Here is a 17063-nt window from a genome sequence, read left to right on the forward strand (position 1 = left end):
GTGACCATGTTGAGTGTGATGCTCACCTCAGCCATGTAGGTGACCATGTTGAGCGTGATGTCAGCGAAGGCCTCGTGGAGATAGCGACACACGACGCTGACCCAGGAGAAGGGGTCCCGCGTGTACGACCTGTTCTTATACAGGGTCATCACGTGGGCCAGGTGAGACAGCTTGGTGTTCTTCTCCTCCAGACATACCTGGAGGGAGGGGGAGAGAAACAGGAAGCTACGGAACTGATGGAGTAGATGTAACTCTGTGGTAAACAACAGAGAAGCTGGACGGTCCAGTGGACAATGAAACAGACTTTTTAACTGCAACAGGAATAACACTATGAACGTAAGACCGTTTGAAATGTATTTTGGTGTTTTACCTGTGCGATCCTCTCAGCGCTCTCCTTGCAGAACTGAGTGGGGTGGCCAAAGTGTTGCACCAGATGAGGCAAGAGACACAGCACATTCAGGGGAAAACCTAGAGAGAGAGAGAGAGAGAGAGGGATGAAGAGAAAGATAGGAGAGAGAGAGAGAGGTAGAGAAAGAGAGAGAGAGAGAGGGATGAAGAGAAAGATAGGAGAGAGAGAGAGAGGTAGAGAAAGAGAGAGCGAGGGATGAAGAGAAAGATAGGAGAGAGAGAGTGGTAGAGAAAGAGAGAGAGAGAGAGGGATGAAGAGAAAGATAGGAGAGAGAGAGAGAGGTAGAGAAAGAGAGAGCGAGGGATGAAGAGAAAGATAGGAGAGAGAGAGTGGTAGAGAAAGAGAGAGCGAGAGAGGGATGAAGAGAAAGATAGGAGAGAGAGAGTGGTAGAGAAAGAGAGAGCGAGGGATGAAGAGAAAGATAGGAGAGAGAGAGTGGTAGAGAAAGAGAGAGCGAGGGATGAAGAGAAAGATAGGAGAGAGAGAGTGGTAGAGAAAGAGAGAGCGAGGGATGAAGAGAAAGATAGGAGAGAGAGAGTGGTAGAGAAAGAGAGAGCGAGGGATGAAGAGAAAGATAGGAGAGAGAGAGTGGTAGAGAAAGAGAAAGAGAGGGATGAAGAGAAAGATAGGAGAGAGAGAGAGTGGTAGAGAAAGAGAGAGAAATTCAATTCAAATTCAATGAACTTTTACTTCCTGGGAGGGAATTGTGGTGATGAATGGTACACACAAGACACATAACAACACATGACACATGAAGGCTACAGTATTAAGGATTAGAAGTGTTCTATGCAAACCCAAGATATATTAACATATATACAAACACATCCCAAGGTATATACACATATATACAAACACAAATTCAAACTTCAAGAGCTCATGAGTTTGATGGATGTTGGGCACAAAACCAGAAGCTGTTCTCTTAGATTTGAATAGGAGAGCTCTATACCTGCCCACAGAGGGTAGGGGGTTATACTGGTCTATACCTGGAGGGTAGAGGGTTATACTGGTCTATACCTGGAGGGTAGGGGGCTATATCTGGAGGGTATAGGGTTATACTGGTCTATATCTGGAGGGTAGGGGGCTATATCTGGAGGGTAGAGGGTTATACTGGTCTATACCTGGAGGGTAGGGGGCTATATCTGGAGGGTAGAGGGTTATACTGGTCTATATCTGGAGGGAAGAGGGTTATACTGGTCTATACCTGGAGGGAAGAGGGTTATACTGGTCTATACCTGGAGGGTAGAGGGTTATACTGGTCTATACCTGGAGGGTAGAGGGTTATACTGGTCTATACCTGGAGGGTAGAGGGTTATACTGGTCTATACCTGGAGGGTAGAGGGTTATACTGGTCTATACCTGGATGGTAGAGGGTTATACTGGTCTATACCTGGAGGGTAGGGGGTTATACTGGTCTATATCTGGAGGGTAGAGGGTTATACTGGTCTATACCTGGAGGGTAGGGGGTTATACTGGTCTATATCTGGAGGGTAGGGGGCTATACTGGTCTATACCTGGAGGGTAGGGGGTTATACTGGTCTATACCTGGAGGGTGGTGGGTTATACTGGTCTATACCTGGAGGGTAGAGGGTTATACTGGTCTATATCTGGAGGGTAGAGGGTTATACTGGTCTATACCTGGAGGGTAGAGGGTTATACTGGTCTATACCTGGAGGGTAGAGGGTTATACTGGTCTATACCTGGAGGGTAGGGGGCTATATCTGGAGGGTAGAGGGTTATACTGGTCTATATCTGGAGGGTAGAGGGTTATACTGGTCTATATCTGGAGGGAAGGGGTTATACTGGTCTATACCTGGAGGGCAGGGGTCTATACCTGGAGGGTAGAGGGTTATACTGGTCTATATCTGGAGGGTAGAGGGTTATACTGGTCTATATCTGGAGGGAAGGGGTTATACTGGTCTATACCTGGAGGGTAGGGGTCTATACCTGGAGGGTAGAGGGTTATACTGGTCTATATCTGGAGGGTAGAGGATTATACTGGTCTATACCTGGAAGGTAGAGGGTTATACTGGTCTATACCTGGAGGGTAGGGGGCTATATCTGGAGGGTAGAGGGTTATACTGGTCTATACCTGGAGGGTAGGGGGTTATACTGGTCTATATCTGGAGGGTAGAGGGTTATACTGGTCTATACCTGGAGGGTAGGGGGTTATACTGGTCTATATCTGGAGGGTAGAGGGTTATACTGGTCTATACCTGGAGGGTAGAGGGTTATACTGGTCTATATCTGGAGGGTAGAGGGTTATACTGGTCTATATCTGGAGGGTAGAGGGTTATACTGGTCTATACCTGGAGGGTAGAGGGTTATACTGGTCTATACCTGGAGGGTAGAGGGTTATACTGGTCTATACCTGGAGGGTAGAGGGTTATACTGGTCTATACCTGGAGGGTAGAGGGTTATACTGGTCATTAAGTGTGTGTTATGTCAGATGCAATTTGTTCCCTCTTCTTCCTCCCTTGTTTTTTGTAAATGTCACTGAGGGTAAATGTCAAAGTGTTTAGCCTCCAGCTGTACATCCTACATGTATCTCTCTATATCTTTTACCCAATGGGATTGTTTCATTATGGTCTAGTCCTTGATTAATCGATAGATTGATTGATTGACAGACTGACTAATCAATACGTACCTATAGCCTGTGATGTGTCGACCACGGGGACTCGTGAGACAGGTGTGAGCTGACAGAAGAGTTGCAGGGTGAGGTCAGAGGTCGTCTGGGAGGTGAAGCCCTTTAACAACAGCTGTTGTAGTCCAGAAAAACCACTCCATCTCAGCTGGGCCTGCAGCTTCTCCAAACGCTCACGGTTCTCCGCCCGGTCCAGGGGCACCTGGGAAATGGAGTTCCGGTTTAACTTTAGAGTTCTCTATGTATGTACAGGGGACATTCTTATCACATGTATTATCAACCTTTGGCAGTAACTTGTGGATAAAGCCATTGCATTATCATTACATTTCTATTACAAAACCCATAGCACCTTAGACAGCAGCTTGTTTACAGGTGTAGTGAAATATGACACTCAAATGTACAGTTTGATTTACCAATTATCATGTATTATACCATGTTTACACAACCCACCTTAGACAGCAGCTTGTGGACCATGTTTAAACAACCCACCTTAGACAGTAGCTTGTGGACCATGTTTACACAACCCATCTTAGACAGTAGCTTGTGGACCATGTTTACACGACCCATCTTAGACAGTAGCTTGTGGACCATGTTTAAACGACCCACCTTAGACAGTAGCTTGTGGACCATGTTTACACAACCCATCTTAGACAGTAGCTTGTGGACCATGTTTAAACGACCCACCTTAGACAGTAGCTTGTGGACCATGTTTACCCGACCCACCTTAGACAGTAGCTTGTGGACCATGTTTACACGACCCACCTTAGACAGTAGCTTGTGGACCATGTTTACCCGACCCATCTTAGACAGTAGCTTGTGGACCATGTTTACACGACCCACCTTAGACAGTAGCTTGTGGACCATGTTTTCACGACCCACCTTAGACAGTAGATTGTGGACCATGTTTACACGACCCACCTTAGACAGTAGCTTGTGGACCATGTTTTCCCGACCCACCTTAGACAGTAGCTTGTGGACCATGTTTACCCGACCCATCTTAGACAGTAGCTTGTGGACCATGTTTACACGACCCACCTTAGACAGTAGCTTGTGGACCATGTTTACACGACCCACCTTAGACAGTAGTTTGTGGACCATGTTTACACGACCCATCTTAGACAGCAGCTTGTGGACCATGTTTAAACGACCCACCTTAGACAGTAGCTTGTGGACCATGTTTACACGACCCACCTTAGACAGTAGCTTGTGGACCATGTTTACACGACCCACCTTAGACAGTAGCTTGTGGACCATGTTTACACGACCCATCTTAGACAGCAGCTTGTGGACCATGTTTAAACGACCCACCTTAGACAGTAGATTGTGGACCATGTTTACCCGACCCACCTTAGACAGTAGCTTGTGGACCATGTTTACACGACCCACCTTAGACAGTAGCTTGTGGACCATGTTTACACGACCCACCTTAGACAGTAGCTTGTGGACCATGTTTACCCGACCCACCTTAGACAGTAGATTGTGGACCATGTTTTCCCGACCCACCTTAGACAGTAGCTTGTGGACCATGTTTACCCGACCCACCTTAGACAGTAGATTGTGGACCATGTTTACACGACCCACCTTAGACAGTAGCTTGTGGACCATGTTTAAACGACCCACCTTAGACAGTAGATTGTGGACCATGTTAACACGACCCACCTTAGACAGTAGCTTGTGGACCATGTTTACACAACCCATCTTAGACAGTAGCTTGTGGACCATGTTTACACGACCCACCTTAGACAGTAGCTTGTGGACCATGTTTACACGACCCACCTTAGACAGTAGCTTGTGGACCATGTTTACACGACCCACCTTAGACAGTAGCTTGTGGACCATGTTTAAACGACCCACTTAGACAGTAGCTTGTGGACCATGTTAACACGACCCACCTTAGACAGTAGCTTGTGGACCATGTTTACACAACCCATCTTAGACAGTAGCTTGTGGACCATGTTAACACGACCCACCTTAGACAGTAGCTTGTGGACCATGTTTACCCGACCCACCTTAGACAGTAGCTTGTGGACCATGTTGACACGACCCACCTTAGACAGTAGCTTGTGGACCATGTTTACACGACCCACCTTAGACAGTAGCTTGTGGACCATGTTTACACAACCCATCTTAGACAGTAGCTTGTGGACCATGTTGACACGACCCACCTTAGACAGTAGCTTGTGGACCATGTTTACACGACCCACCTTAGACAGTAGCTTGTGGACCATGTTTAAACGACCCACCTTAGACAGTAGCTTATGGACCATGTTTACACGACCCACCTTAGACAGCAGCTTGTGGACCAGCCTGAGGGACATCTGATACTCAAACTCAAAATCTGACTCCATGAGTGACACCGCCACCCAGAACACGGTAGCCAATAGGGACGAAGGATGGGACACGTGGGCAGGATCAGACAGCACGCTAGGATCAATTCGATTAGTCGACGCCGAGGAGGCGTGGATACTCCGTCCGGGCCGGCCCAGGCCGTGATTGGTGCAGGCCTGGATGCGGTCAAGGGTAGCGCTGCGAGGCGGATCGTGTGATTGGTTGCCGCTCTCACCAAACTTTTTGGGTACAGAATAGGACCGCTGGTGTCGGCTGCGTTCGGCTGAGAGCCCGCTAAGCCCCACCCCCGGCAGGTTGAGCTGGCCAGTGCTCTTCCTGTTAAACTGCTTCTCAAGCTTCTCATTGGTCAAGAAGTCTGGGGAGGAGGTCCTACAGAGGGGTTAGAAAGAACAAAGCTAGAGTGAATAGTTCACCATACGGTTAACTAAACCAACTGTCTCAGTAGGCTCTTTCCTATGCTGATTCAGATGACTTGTTGAAGGCAAAAGACTGTAACATAAAGACTGTAACATAAAGTCTGTAACATAAAGTCTGTAACAGAAAGACTGTAACAGAAAGACTGAAATGTAAAGTCAACATATCAGTAACATAAAGTCAAGACATCTGCATAACAGATGAAAGTGTAGACAGGTGAAATAGAACTCCTACCTGGTCAGAGCAGCCATCAGATCACTGTTCTTCAGACACTCAGCCAGGTTCACCACCACTGATTCTAGAGTCAGCAACACCTCCATCACATAGCCCTGGAACAGACATTACTGTTACCTCCATCACATAGCCCTGGAACAGACATTACTGTTACCTCCATCACATAGCCCTGGAACAGACATTACTGTTTACCTCCATCACATAGCCCTGGAACACAGACATTACTGTTACCTCCATCACATAGCCCTGGAATACAGACATTACTGTTACCTCCATCACATAGCCCTGGAACAGACATTACTGTTACCTCCATCACATAGCCCTGGAACAGACATTACTGTTACCTCCATCACATAGCCCTGGAACAGACATTACTGTTACCTCCATCACATAGCCCTGGAACAGACATTACTGTTACCTCCATCACATAGCCCTGGAACAGACATTACTGTTACCTCCATCACATAGCCCTGGAACACAGACATTACTGTTACCTCCATCACATAGCCCTGGAACAGACATTACTGTTACCTCCATCACATAGCCCTGGAACAGACATTACTGTTACCTCCATCACATAGCCCTGGAACAGACATTACTGTTACCTCCATCACATAGCCCTGGAACAGACATTACTGTTTACCTCCATCACATAGCCCTGGAACACAGACATTACTGTTACCTCCATCACATAGCCCTGGAACACAGACATTACTGTTACCTCCATCACATAGCCCTGGAACAGACATTACTGTTACCTCCATCACATAGCCCTGGAACAGACATTACTGTTACCTCCATCACATAGCCCTGGAATACAGACATTACTGTTACCTCCATCACACAGCCCTGGAACAGACATTACTGTTACCTCCATCACATAGCCCTGGAATACAGACATTACTGTTACCTCCATCACATAGCCCTGGAACAGACATTACTGTTACCTCCATCACATAGCCCTGGAACAGACATTACTGTTTACCTCCATCACATAGCCCTGGAACAGACATTACTGTTACCTCCATCACATAGCCCTGGAACAGACATTACTGTTTACCTCCATCACATAGCCCTGGAACACAGACATTACTGTTACCTCCATCACATAGCCCTGGAATACAGACATTACTGTTTACCTCCATCACATAGCCCTGGAAGTTTATTTATACTTTAGTTTATTTAGTAAATATTTTCTTAACTCTATAAATATTTTCTTAACTCTATTTCTTGAACTGCATTGTTGGTTAAGGGCTTGTAAGTAAGCATTTCACGGTAAGGTCTACCTACACCTGTTGTATTTAGCGCATGTGACAAATACCATTTGATTTGATTTGTTACCTCGATCACATGGCCCTGGAGCACACACACACACACACACACACACACACACACACACACACACACACACACACACTAACGTTAGGTACAAACATACACTGATACACGTACCTGCACCTCGTCCCCGTGCTCTCCCACCACCTCCACCAATCGTGAGAGCAGGTCGGATACAGCGTGAGCGTTGATTGGCTGTTTGAGAGCTCTGAATATCTGGAAGCTCCGCCCAGCGTAGTGACGAGACGAGCTGCACAGAGCGGTCTGCAACGCTACATCACTCAACTGCTGTTCAAGGTGGAAATCTGACCAATAGAAAAAATAATTAGACAAGATGTCATGATTCTCCAGATACTCCAGGAACTTGTTAATAACACCATTTCCTGGGCCCAGATTCACAAAACACTTCTTAAGGTTCTTAATAAAAAATAAAATAAGAAGTTCATAAGATAGTTCGTAAGCACAATTCCTCAACAATATCTTAAGATGTAATGATTTTCTTACAAACTCCTCAAATATCTTCATACAAATCTTCTTAAAATGTTTGTTGCTAGGCAACCGGTTTAGCTAGCTATCTAGCTAACAACGGTAATCATGTTAGCATATTTCCTACTGAGATTACTGTTCTTCAACATGTTCTTGGGTTTAAAATAATCAATACTGAAACTTAATTAAGAACAAATCCAAGAACTTTATTTAAGAATCAAATTTCTTCTTAACTTTTTGCTTAAGGAGAAACATAAGAAATAGCTCAAGAACATTTCCAATAACCTTTTTGAAGAATAGCAACTTTGCTTCTTAAGAAGGATTTGTGAATCTGGGCACAGGTCTCTTGTATGACATCATATCAATAAATCAAATGTATTTATAATCAAATGTATTTATAAAGCCCTTCTTACATCAGCTGATGTCATAAAGTGCTATACAGAAACCCAACCTAAAAACCCCAAACAACAAGCAATGCAGTTGTAGAAGCACGGTGGCTAGGAAAAACTCCCTAGAAAGGCCAAAACCTAAGAAGAAACCTAGAGAGGAACCAGGCTATAACCTCCATAAGAGGTGATGTGGCTTCAGGAACAACAAAAGTGCTTCAAATTAGTGATAAAACAAGTATTAGAATCACCTTTATTCACCAACAACATGAACACTCTGAATGTTACTTGGTGAAATGGTGCAGCTAGTGACAGACAACATTTAGAGACATCACACAATAAAATGCTTAAAAATTAATATTTTTAAATCCAAAAGATGGTTTAAGTTATTAATAATAAAGTTATCTGCTGGTGTGTTACCTGACTTGGACTCCTTGAAGACAGAGATGACGTGTCGGAGGAAGTTGGACAGCTGGTCAGAACTCTTACAGTTGGGGTTCTTAGGAGTGATGTCTTCGTGGACCCACAGCGGGCCAAACGCTCTGAGTATGGAGAGAACAGTACTCCAGGCACTGTGTACCCACCACCATCACACCACCACACACAGGTTACACACACACACAAACACACACATGCACCTACGGACACACTGCACACAGGCGACAACCACTGCCCCATATGCACACACTCTCACAGATACACAAGTCTAGGTCCAAGAGGCTTCTAAACAACTTCTACCCCCAAAGCCATAAGACTCCTGAACATCTAGTCAAACGGCTACCCGGACTATGGCTTGAATGGCTTGTATTGCTTGTATGGCTTGTATGGCTTGTATGGCTTGCCTCACAAGGAGCCCGCCTGTTACGCAAATGCAGTAAGAAGCCATGGAAAGTTGCTAACTAGCATTAAACTTAATCAATCATAATCACTAGTTATAACTACACATGGCTGATGATATTACTAGTTTATCTAGCGTGTCCTGCGTTGCGTATAATCGATGCAGTGCGCATTCGTGAAAAAGGACTGTCGTTGCTCCAACGTGTATCTAACCATAAACACCAATGCCTTTCTTAAAATCAATACACAGAAGTATATATTTTTAAACCTGCATATTTAGCTAAAAGAAATCCTGATGGATGCCACCTGTTAGATAAAATACAGAACGGTTCAGTATTTAATTGAAAGAATAAACGTCTTGTTTTCGAGATGATAGTTTCCGGAATGGACCATATTAATGACCTAAGGCTCGCATTTCTGTGTGTTATTATGTTATAATTAAGTCTATGATTTGATAGAGCATTCTGACTGAGCGATGGTAGGCACCACCAGCAGGCTCATAAGCATTCATTCAAACAGCACTTTCGTGCATTTTGCCAGCAGCTCTTCGCAAGCACAGCGCTGTTTATGACTTCAAGCCTATCAACTCACGAGATTAGGCTGGTGTAACCGATGTGAAATGGCTAGCTAGTTAGCGGGGTGCGCGCTAATTGCGTTTCAAATGTCACTCGCTCAGACTTGGAGTAGTTGTTCCCCTTGCTCTGCATGGGTAACGCTGCTTCAAGGGTGGCTGTTGTCGATGTGTTCCTGGTTCGAGCCCAGGTAGGAGCGAGGAGAGGGACGGAAGCTATACTGTTACACTGGCAATACTAAAGTGCCTATAAGAACATCCAATAGTCAAAGGTATATGAAATACAAATGGTATTGAGAGAAATAGTCCTATAATTCCTATATTAACTACAACCTAAAACTTCTTACCTGTTCTTACCTGTTCTGAGCAAGGAACTGAAACGTTAGCTTTCTTACATGGCACATATTGCACTTTTACTTTCTTCTCCAACACTTTGTTTTTGCATTATTTAAACCAAATTGAACATGTTTCATTATTTATTTGAGGCTAAATTGATTTTATTGATGTATTATATTAAGTTAAAATAAGTGTTCATTCAGTATTGTTGTAATTGTCATTATTACAAATACATTTAAAAAATCGGCCCGATTAATCGGTATCTGCTTTTTTTTTGGTCCTCCAATAATCGGTATCGGCGTTGAAAAATCATAATCGGTCGACCTCTAGTTTACATATTGCATCACCCAGTTCATATGTATACACTGTATTGTATTCTAGACCTCTACCTTGTTTATATTGTTATTTTTTACTGCTGCTCTTTAATTACTTTTATCTCTTATTCTTATCCATATTTTTTGAAACGGCACTGTTGAGGGGCTCGTAATTAAGCATTTCACTGTAGGGTCTATTACACCTGTTGTATTCCGCATGTGACTAATAAAATTAGATTTGACTTGAAATGTAGGCATCGTTTCAGTCTTAAGTGTTTGTGATTGTGTGTGTGTGTGTGTGTCTGTGTGTGTGTGTGTGTGTGAGGGGTGTCTCTCTCTCTCTCATTATGTGTGTGTGAGCGTGCATGCCTTCGTCTGTGTGTACCTGGTAGTTAGGAACTCTATCAGTTTGTTGGTCTTGTTGTCCGCCTCACTGGCCGTGTCCTCTAGGTCCTCCAGGTCGTCGGGGGTTACCATGGGCAGGTTACCCACACTGCCCCCCGTGCTGCCGCCGCCAAGACTGGCAGAAGAAGAGTTGGAGGAGGAGCTCATGCCAGAGTCAGCCACCGGGGACGCCTGCCACTCCCGCAGGAAGTCAGGACCACCTGACAGGAAGCAGGAAGTGAACAGCAGAGATGAACAGGTGTACCGGCAAAACTGGTTAGTGTTAAATACGATCCTTGCTGATGACTCTGAACAGAACGGACAGAGTTGTTACTACATGGTCATGCTGAAGTACTGCGTTCTCTAACCACAAATGTCTTTGTTGACGCCTCTAGTGTCTGTGTGTGTGTGTGTGTGTGTGTGTGTTACCTGAGTACTGGTACTCTGGCTGATAGCTGGATTTGATGGTGAGTGTTTTGTTGTCACTGATCTCTCTGGTGAGCAGCAGCACAGAGGCTATGACCTGGAAACACACGGATGGAGCATGTTTTACAGACAATAAATCACTTCTCACACACAACCACCCACACACACACACACGCCATGAATCAAAAACACACAAACTCTCAGACAATCTTACACACAACCATAAAAACATGCTGGTCTTATTCCTCTCTTGCGCCAAAGCTTCCCATTGGAAAACGTTTTTTCAGAGTGAATGTATTGTAATGTTAAAAAAAATATATAACTATAACTATAACTATTATAATTATTATAATAAACCCCAGGAAGGGTAGCTGCTGCCTTGGCAGGAACTAATGGGGATCCATAATAAATAGAAATACCTGGAAGTTGTTGTTGCAGGATAAAGCGATGAGGAGGTGGAGGAGGAGACGCTTGCTGTGTTCAAACACCTCTGGCCTGTAGTGGTCTAGACCTGGAGAATAGAGAGAACGTTAGACCTGTAGGGGTCTAGACCTGGAGAATAGAGAGAACGTTAGACCTGTAGGGGTCCAGACCTGTAGGGGTCCAGACCTGGAGAATAGAGAGAACGTTAGACCTGTAGGGGTCCAGACCTGGATGATAGAGACAGCATTCAACCTGTAGGGGTCCAGACCTGGAGAATAGAGACAACGTTAGACCTGTAGGGGTCTAGACCTGGAGAATAGAGAGAACGTTAGACCTGTAGGGGTCCAGACCTGTAGGGGTCCAGACCTGGAGAATAGAGAGAACGTTAGACCTGTAGGGGTCTAGACCTGGAGAATAGAGACAACATTAGACCTGTAGGGGTCCAGACCTGTAGTGGTCTAGACCTGAAGAATAGAGAGAACGTTAGACATGTAGGGGTCCAGACCTGGAGAATAGAGAGAACGTTAGACCTGTAGGGGTCCAGACCTGTAAGGGTCCAGACCTGGAGAATAGAGAGAACGTTAGACCTGTAGGGGTCCAGACCTGGAGAATAGAGACAACATTAGACCAGTAGGGGTCTAGACCTGGAGAATAGAGAGAACGTTAGACCTGTAGGGGTCCAGACCTTTCGGGGTCCAGGCCTTTTGGGGTCCAGACCTGTAGTGGTCCGGACCTTTTGGGGTCCAGACCTGTAGGGGTCCAGACCTATAGGGATACAGGCCTTTTGGGATCCAGACCTGTAGTGGTCCAGACCTTTTGGGGTCCAGACCTGTAGGGGTCCAGACCTATAGGGATACAGGACAGGAAACAGTAAAGGCCCCATGCATGACACAAAGAAGCTCTTCAGTATAGACATGTGAGATCATAGAACTATACTGGACAAAAATATAAACGCAACATGCAACAGTTCAAACAAGGGAATCAGTCAACTGAAATAAATTCATTAAGCCCTAATCTATTAATTCCACATGACTGGGGCAGGGGCGCAGCCACCGGGGAGCCATGCCCAGCCAATCAGAATGAGTGTTTCCCCACAAAAGCGCTTTATTACAGACAGAAATACTCTATTTAATCAGCTGTCTGGGTGTCTGGTCTCAGACAATCCCCCTGGTGAAGAGGCTGTATGTGGAGGTCCTGGGTTGCCGTGCTTACACGTGGTCTGCGGTTGTGAGGCCGGCTGGACGTATTATCAAATTCTCTAAAACAACGTTGGAGGCGGCTTATGGTAGAGAAATTAACATTAAATTATCTGGCAACAGCTCTGGTGGACATTTCTGATGTCAGCATGCCAATTGCACGCTTCTTCAAAACCTGAGACATCTGTGGCATTGCATTGTGTGACAATACTGCACATTTTAGAGTGGTCTTTTATTGTCCCCGACACAAGGTGCACCTATGTAATGATCACTCTGTTTTAATCAGCTTCTTGATAAGCCACACCTGTAAGGTGGATGGATTATCTTGGCAAAGGAGAAATGCACACTACTACACACACACACACACACACACACCGACAAATACACCTCACACACACAGGCCCAAGCAGTCCATCATTAACACGTTTGGATGAATTATTATTATTTTGTAATTTTTTATTTAACCTTTATTTTACTAGGTAAGTCAGTTAAGAACAACTTCTTATTTACTATGACGGCCTACACCGGCCAAACCCGGACGATGCTGAGCCAATTGTGCGCCGCCCTATGAGACTCCCAATTACGTCCGGTTGTGATACAGCCTGGAATCGAACCAGGGTGTCTGTAGTGACGCCTCTAGCACTGAGATGCAGTACCTTAGACCGCTCCGTCACTCAGTGTGTGTGTGTGTGTGTGTGTGTGTGTGCGTGCGTGTGTGTGTGTGCGTGCGTGCGTGCGTGTGTGTGCGTGCGTGCGAGAGCGAGACAGACAGAGACACAGAGATGGTACTGTACCTAGGAAGAGGGCGTGCAGCAGTAGTGGAAGGTGAAGGGCCCAGTCCTCTCTCACACTGTGGTCCACCACCATCTCTGTCATGAAGATCACTGCTATGTTACACCTGAGAGAACGCACAACACAACACATGATTGAGTTAGTTAACCGGTACAAATGAACAAAGGGAATAAAAGCAATTTGCAAGTATCTGGATTGGAACAGAAATAGAGGTCTTGATATAAACATGCTACATTAACATGAACTTTTAACGTTTTTTTCTCCCAAACAATTTATTTTATGGCATTGTCATATAGTCCAACCGTAGAGAAGAACACGCACACAGTTGACAGACAGCATTTTAAATAGACACACGTCTTTCCTCGACAGTGTCGTTGTATGTCTCTCTATTGATATCTTTGATCTCTTTCTTACTGAGACAGAGATGTTTATATTTTCTTACTGAGACAGAGATGTTTATATTATCTTACTGAGACAGAGATGTTTATATTTTCTTACTGAGACAGAGATGTTTATATTTTCTTACTGAGACAGAGATGTTTATATTATCTTACTGAGACAGAGATGTTTATATTATCTTACTGAGACAGAGATGTTTATATTTTCTTACTGAGACAGAGATGTTTATATTATCTTACTGAGACAGAGATGTTTATATTTTCTTATAAAAAAATATATATATCCCAATGCCCCTGTGTAGGGTGCTGTCATTTGGATGGGACAGTAGGAGGCACTCTTTCCTCAGGACGGGTGTCCTGACTCCCTGAGGTCACTAAAGATCCCATGGCACTTATCGTAAGAGTAGGGGTGTTAACCCCGGTGTCCTGGCTAAATTCCCAGTCTGGCCCTCAAACCATCCCGGTCACCTAATAATCCCCAGTTTACAATTGGCTCATTCATCCCCCTGTAACTATTTCCATGTTTGTTGCTGTAAATGAGAACGTGTTCTCAGTCAATTTACCTGGTAAAATAAATGTGATCTTACTAAAACAGAGATTATTATATTTTCTTACTGAGACAGAGATAAATATTTTTTTATTATTATTATTATTTTAACCTTTATTTAACCAGGAAGGGCTCATTGAGATTTAAAATCTCTTTTTCAACAGCATCCTGGCCAAGGTAGGCAGCACCGAGCCATTACAAAAATTACAGACAAACAACATGAAAAACTACAAGTAATCTAGTAAAAACCATAGAATTCACAAGAGTATACATTTTATATTTTCTTATTGAGACAGAGATAAATATGTTGTCTTACTGAGACAGAGATCATTATATTTAGGTGGTGAGGAACCACCTAAATTCTCTACATTCTATCCTGCAGCTGGATCAGCAGATTAGCAGCCTCTTGGCTGGAAAGGTATGCAGGTGCATGTGTGTGTGTGTGCACGTGTGTACTGGATGTGCATGTGTGTCAGTGTTATTTTTGTTTTTGTTAAGTCCTATTTTAGTCAGTCATTTAAGTCTAGTTTTAGTCGCAGTCATTTAAGTCTAGTTTTAGTCACAGTCATTTAAGTCCTATTTTAGTCAGTCATTTAAGTCTAGTTTTAGTCACAGTCATTTAAGTCCTATTTTAGTCACAGTCATTTAAGTCATATTTTAGTCAGTCATTTAAGTCTAGTTTTAGTCACAGTCATTTAAGTCCTATTTTAGTCAGTCATTTAAGTCCTATTTTAGTCACAGTCATTTAAGTCCTATTTTAGTCAGTAATTTAAGTCTAGTTTTAGTCACAGTTATTTAAGTCTAGTTTTAGTCAGTCATTTAAGTCCTATTTTAGTCACAGTCATTTAAGTCCTATTTTAGTCACAGTCATTTAAGTCCTATTTTAGTCACAGTCATTTAAGTCTAGTTTTAGTCAGTCATTTAAGTCCTATTTTAGTCACAGTCATTTAAGTCCTATTTTAGTCACAGTCATTTAAGTCCTATTTTAGTCACAGTCATTTAAGTCTAGTTTTAGTCATTGTAGTTGTCTTTTGTTTTATTAAATAGTTCATACACACCTCTAACTTACCTTCCATCTTGTACATAATAGATTCCATTCCCTTGGTCACACCACTTCTGTCCCAATATAGTCAGTGCATTCTTTTCTATTAAATAATGTCATATCTAGGCTACTGTACACATTCAGATAGCCATGTCCAACTAGGCCTACTATCCCCTCATATACCATAGCTGGCAACATTGATATTGTGGCATATTGTAACCAATGCTAGCCTTAGTCAATCATATAGGCCTACCATAAAGTCTTGGCTACAGGTTAAACAATTTACAGCTCTGACTTTCTCCCCATCATAACCGTCAAGGTCATAAATAACTCCGGTTTCCCTGAAAAGGGGCGAATTTTAGCTTTCCAGATATGCCAGAAGTATTACTGTACTCCTAATAGTCAACAAATGGCATTTGTGGACCGCAACACAGATAAATGAATAACAGTGTCAGAAAATAGAGCTTCTGATGAGATCAAAGCAAAAATAGATGAAATTATGGATCTATATATGACAAAGTTTGCTACAGCAGAAAAATTATCCTGCAGCAACAGGAAATATGAAATATTATGTGGATTATAATACTTTTTTGTTGGGGTTGTTATCTTTTTCATTAGGGCAAATGAAGTCTGACATTTTAAAGTGAAAATTACAAACTTTAGAAGCATGCTTTTAATTTTTTTTTTTTACTTTGAGTACACTACAAGTTTCCATTTCCTACTGTGCAGGAAAATTCTCAGCAACAAAAGGATTGATCAAACTAAGATCCTACAACTGTAAACAGTATTGTTTCCTAGCGGCTTCACGTCAGTTCAAAAGATTGACGAGTGACTGAAGAGACCGCCTGGGAGCTGTGTGGGAGAGTGACTGAAGAGACCGCCTGGGAGTTGTGTGGGAGAGTGACTGAAGAGACCGCCTGGGAGCTGTGTGGGAGAGTGACTGAAGAGACCGCCTGGGAGCTGTGTGGGAGAGTGACTGAAGAGACCGCCTGGGAGCTGTGTGGGAGAGTGACTGAAGAGACCGCCTGGGAGCTGTGTGGGAGAGTGACTGAAGAGACCGCCTGGGAGCTGTGTGGGAGAGTGACTGAAGAGACCGCCTGGGAGCTGTGTGGGAGAGTGACTGAAGAGACCGCCTGGGAGCTGTGTGGGAGAGTGACTGAAGAGACCGCCTGGGAGCTGTGTGGGAGAGTGACTGAAGAGACCGCCTGGGAGCTGTGTGGGAGAGTGACTGAAGAGACCGCCTGGGAGCTGTGTGGGAGAGTGACTGAAGAGACCGCCTGGGAGCTGTGTGGGAGAGTGACTGAAGAGACCGCCTGGGAGCTGTGTGGGAGAGTGACTGAAGAGACCGCCTGGGAGCTGTGTGGGAGAGTGACTGAAGAGACCGCCTGGGAGCTGTGTGGGAGAGTGACTGAAGAGACCGCCTGGGAGCTGTGTGGGAGAGTGACTGAAGAGACTGCCTGGGAGCTGTGTGGGAGAGCCGCGCAGATCAGCTCAAATGAAAGATGACAATCCTGCCAATGAGAGGACTGCATAAAATATTCTG

At 44.2% G+C, this 17063-nt stretch overlaps 1 protein-coding gene across 1 annotated transcript in view; it reads right to left on the reverse strand.

Moving 5' to 3' along the window:
* LOC139387949 (furry homolog b (Drosophila)) overlaps positions 1-17063 on the reverse strand; it is a 163647-nt gene that overhangs the window by 24052 nt on the left and 122532 nt on the right. The window contains exons 38-48 of the mRNA XM_071134348.1: positions 13536-13639; positions 11542-11633; positions 11126-11219; positions 10698-10917; positions 8675-8796; positions 7500-7687; positions 6048-6142; positions 5333-5768; positions 3054-3252; positions 371-468; positions 27-197 (exon numbers count right to left, since the gene is read on the reverse strand). Of these exons, the coding sequence (XP_070990449.1) occupies positions 27-197; positions 371-468; positions 3054-3252; positions 5333-5768; positions 6048-6142; positions 7500-7687; positions 8675-8796; positions 10698-10917; positions 11126-11219; positions 11542-11633; positions 13536-13639 (1819 nt within the window). The remainder of the gene's footprint in view (positions 1-26; positions 198-370; positions 469-3053; positions 3253-5332; positions 5769-6047; positions 6143-7499; positions 7688-8674; positions 8797-10697; positions 10918-11125; positions 11220-11541; positions 11634-13535; positions 13640-17063) is intronic.

The sequence above is a fragment of the Oncorhynchus clarkii genome, chromosome 29, assembly GCF_045791955.1.
Source record: "Oncorhynchus clarkii lewisi isolate Uvic-CL-2024 chromosome 29, UVic_Ocla_1.0, whole genome shotgun sequence".
In the NCBI taxonomy this organism is placed as follows: Eukaryota; Metazoa; Chordata; class Actinopteri; order Salmoniformes; family Salmonidae; genus Oncorhynchus; species Oncorhynchus clarkii.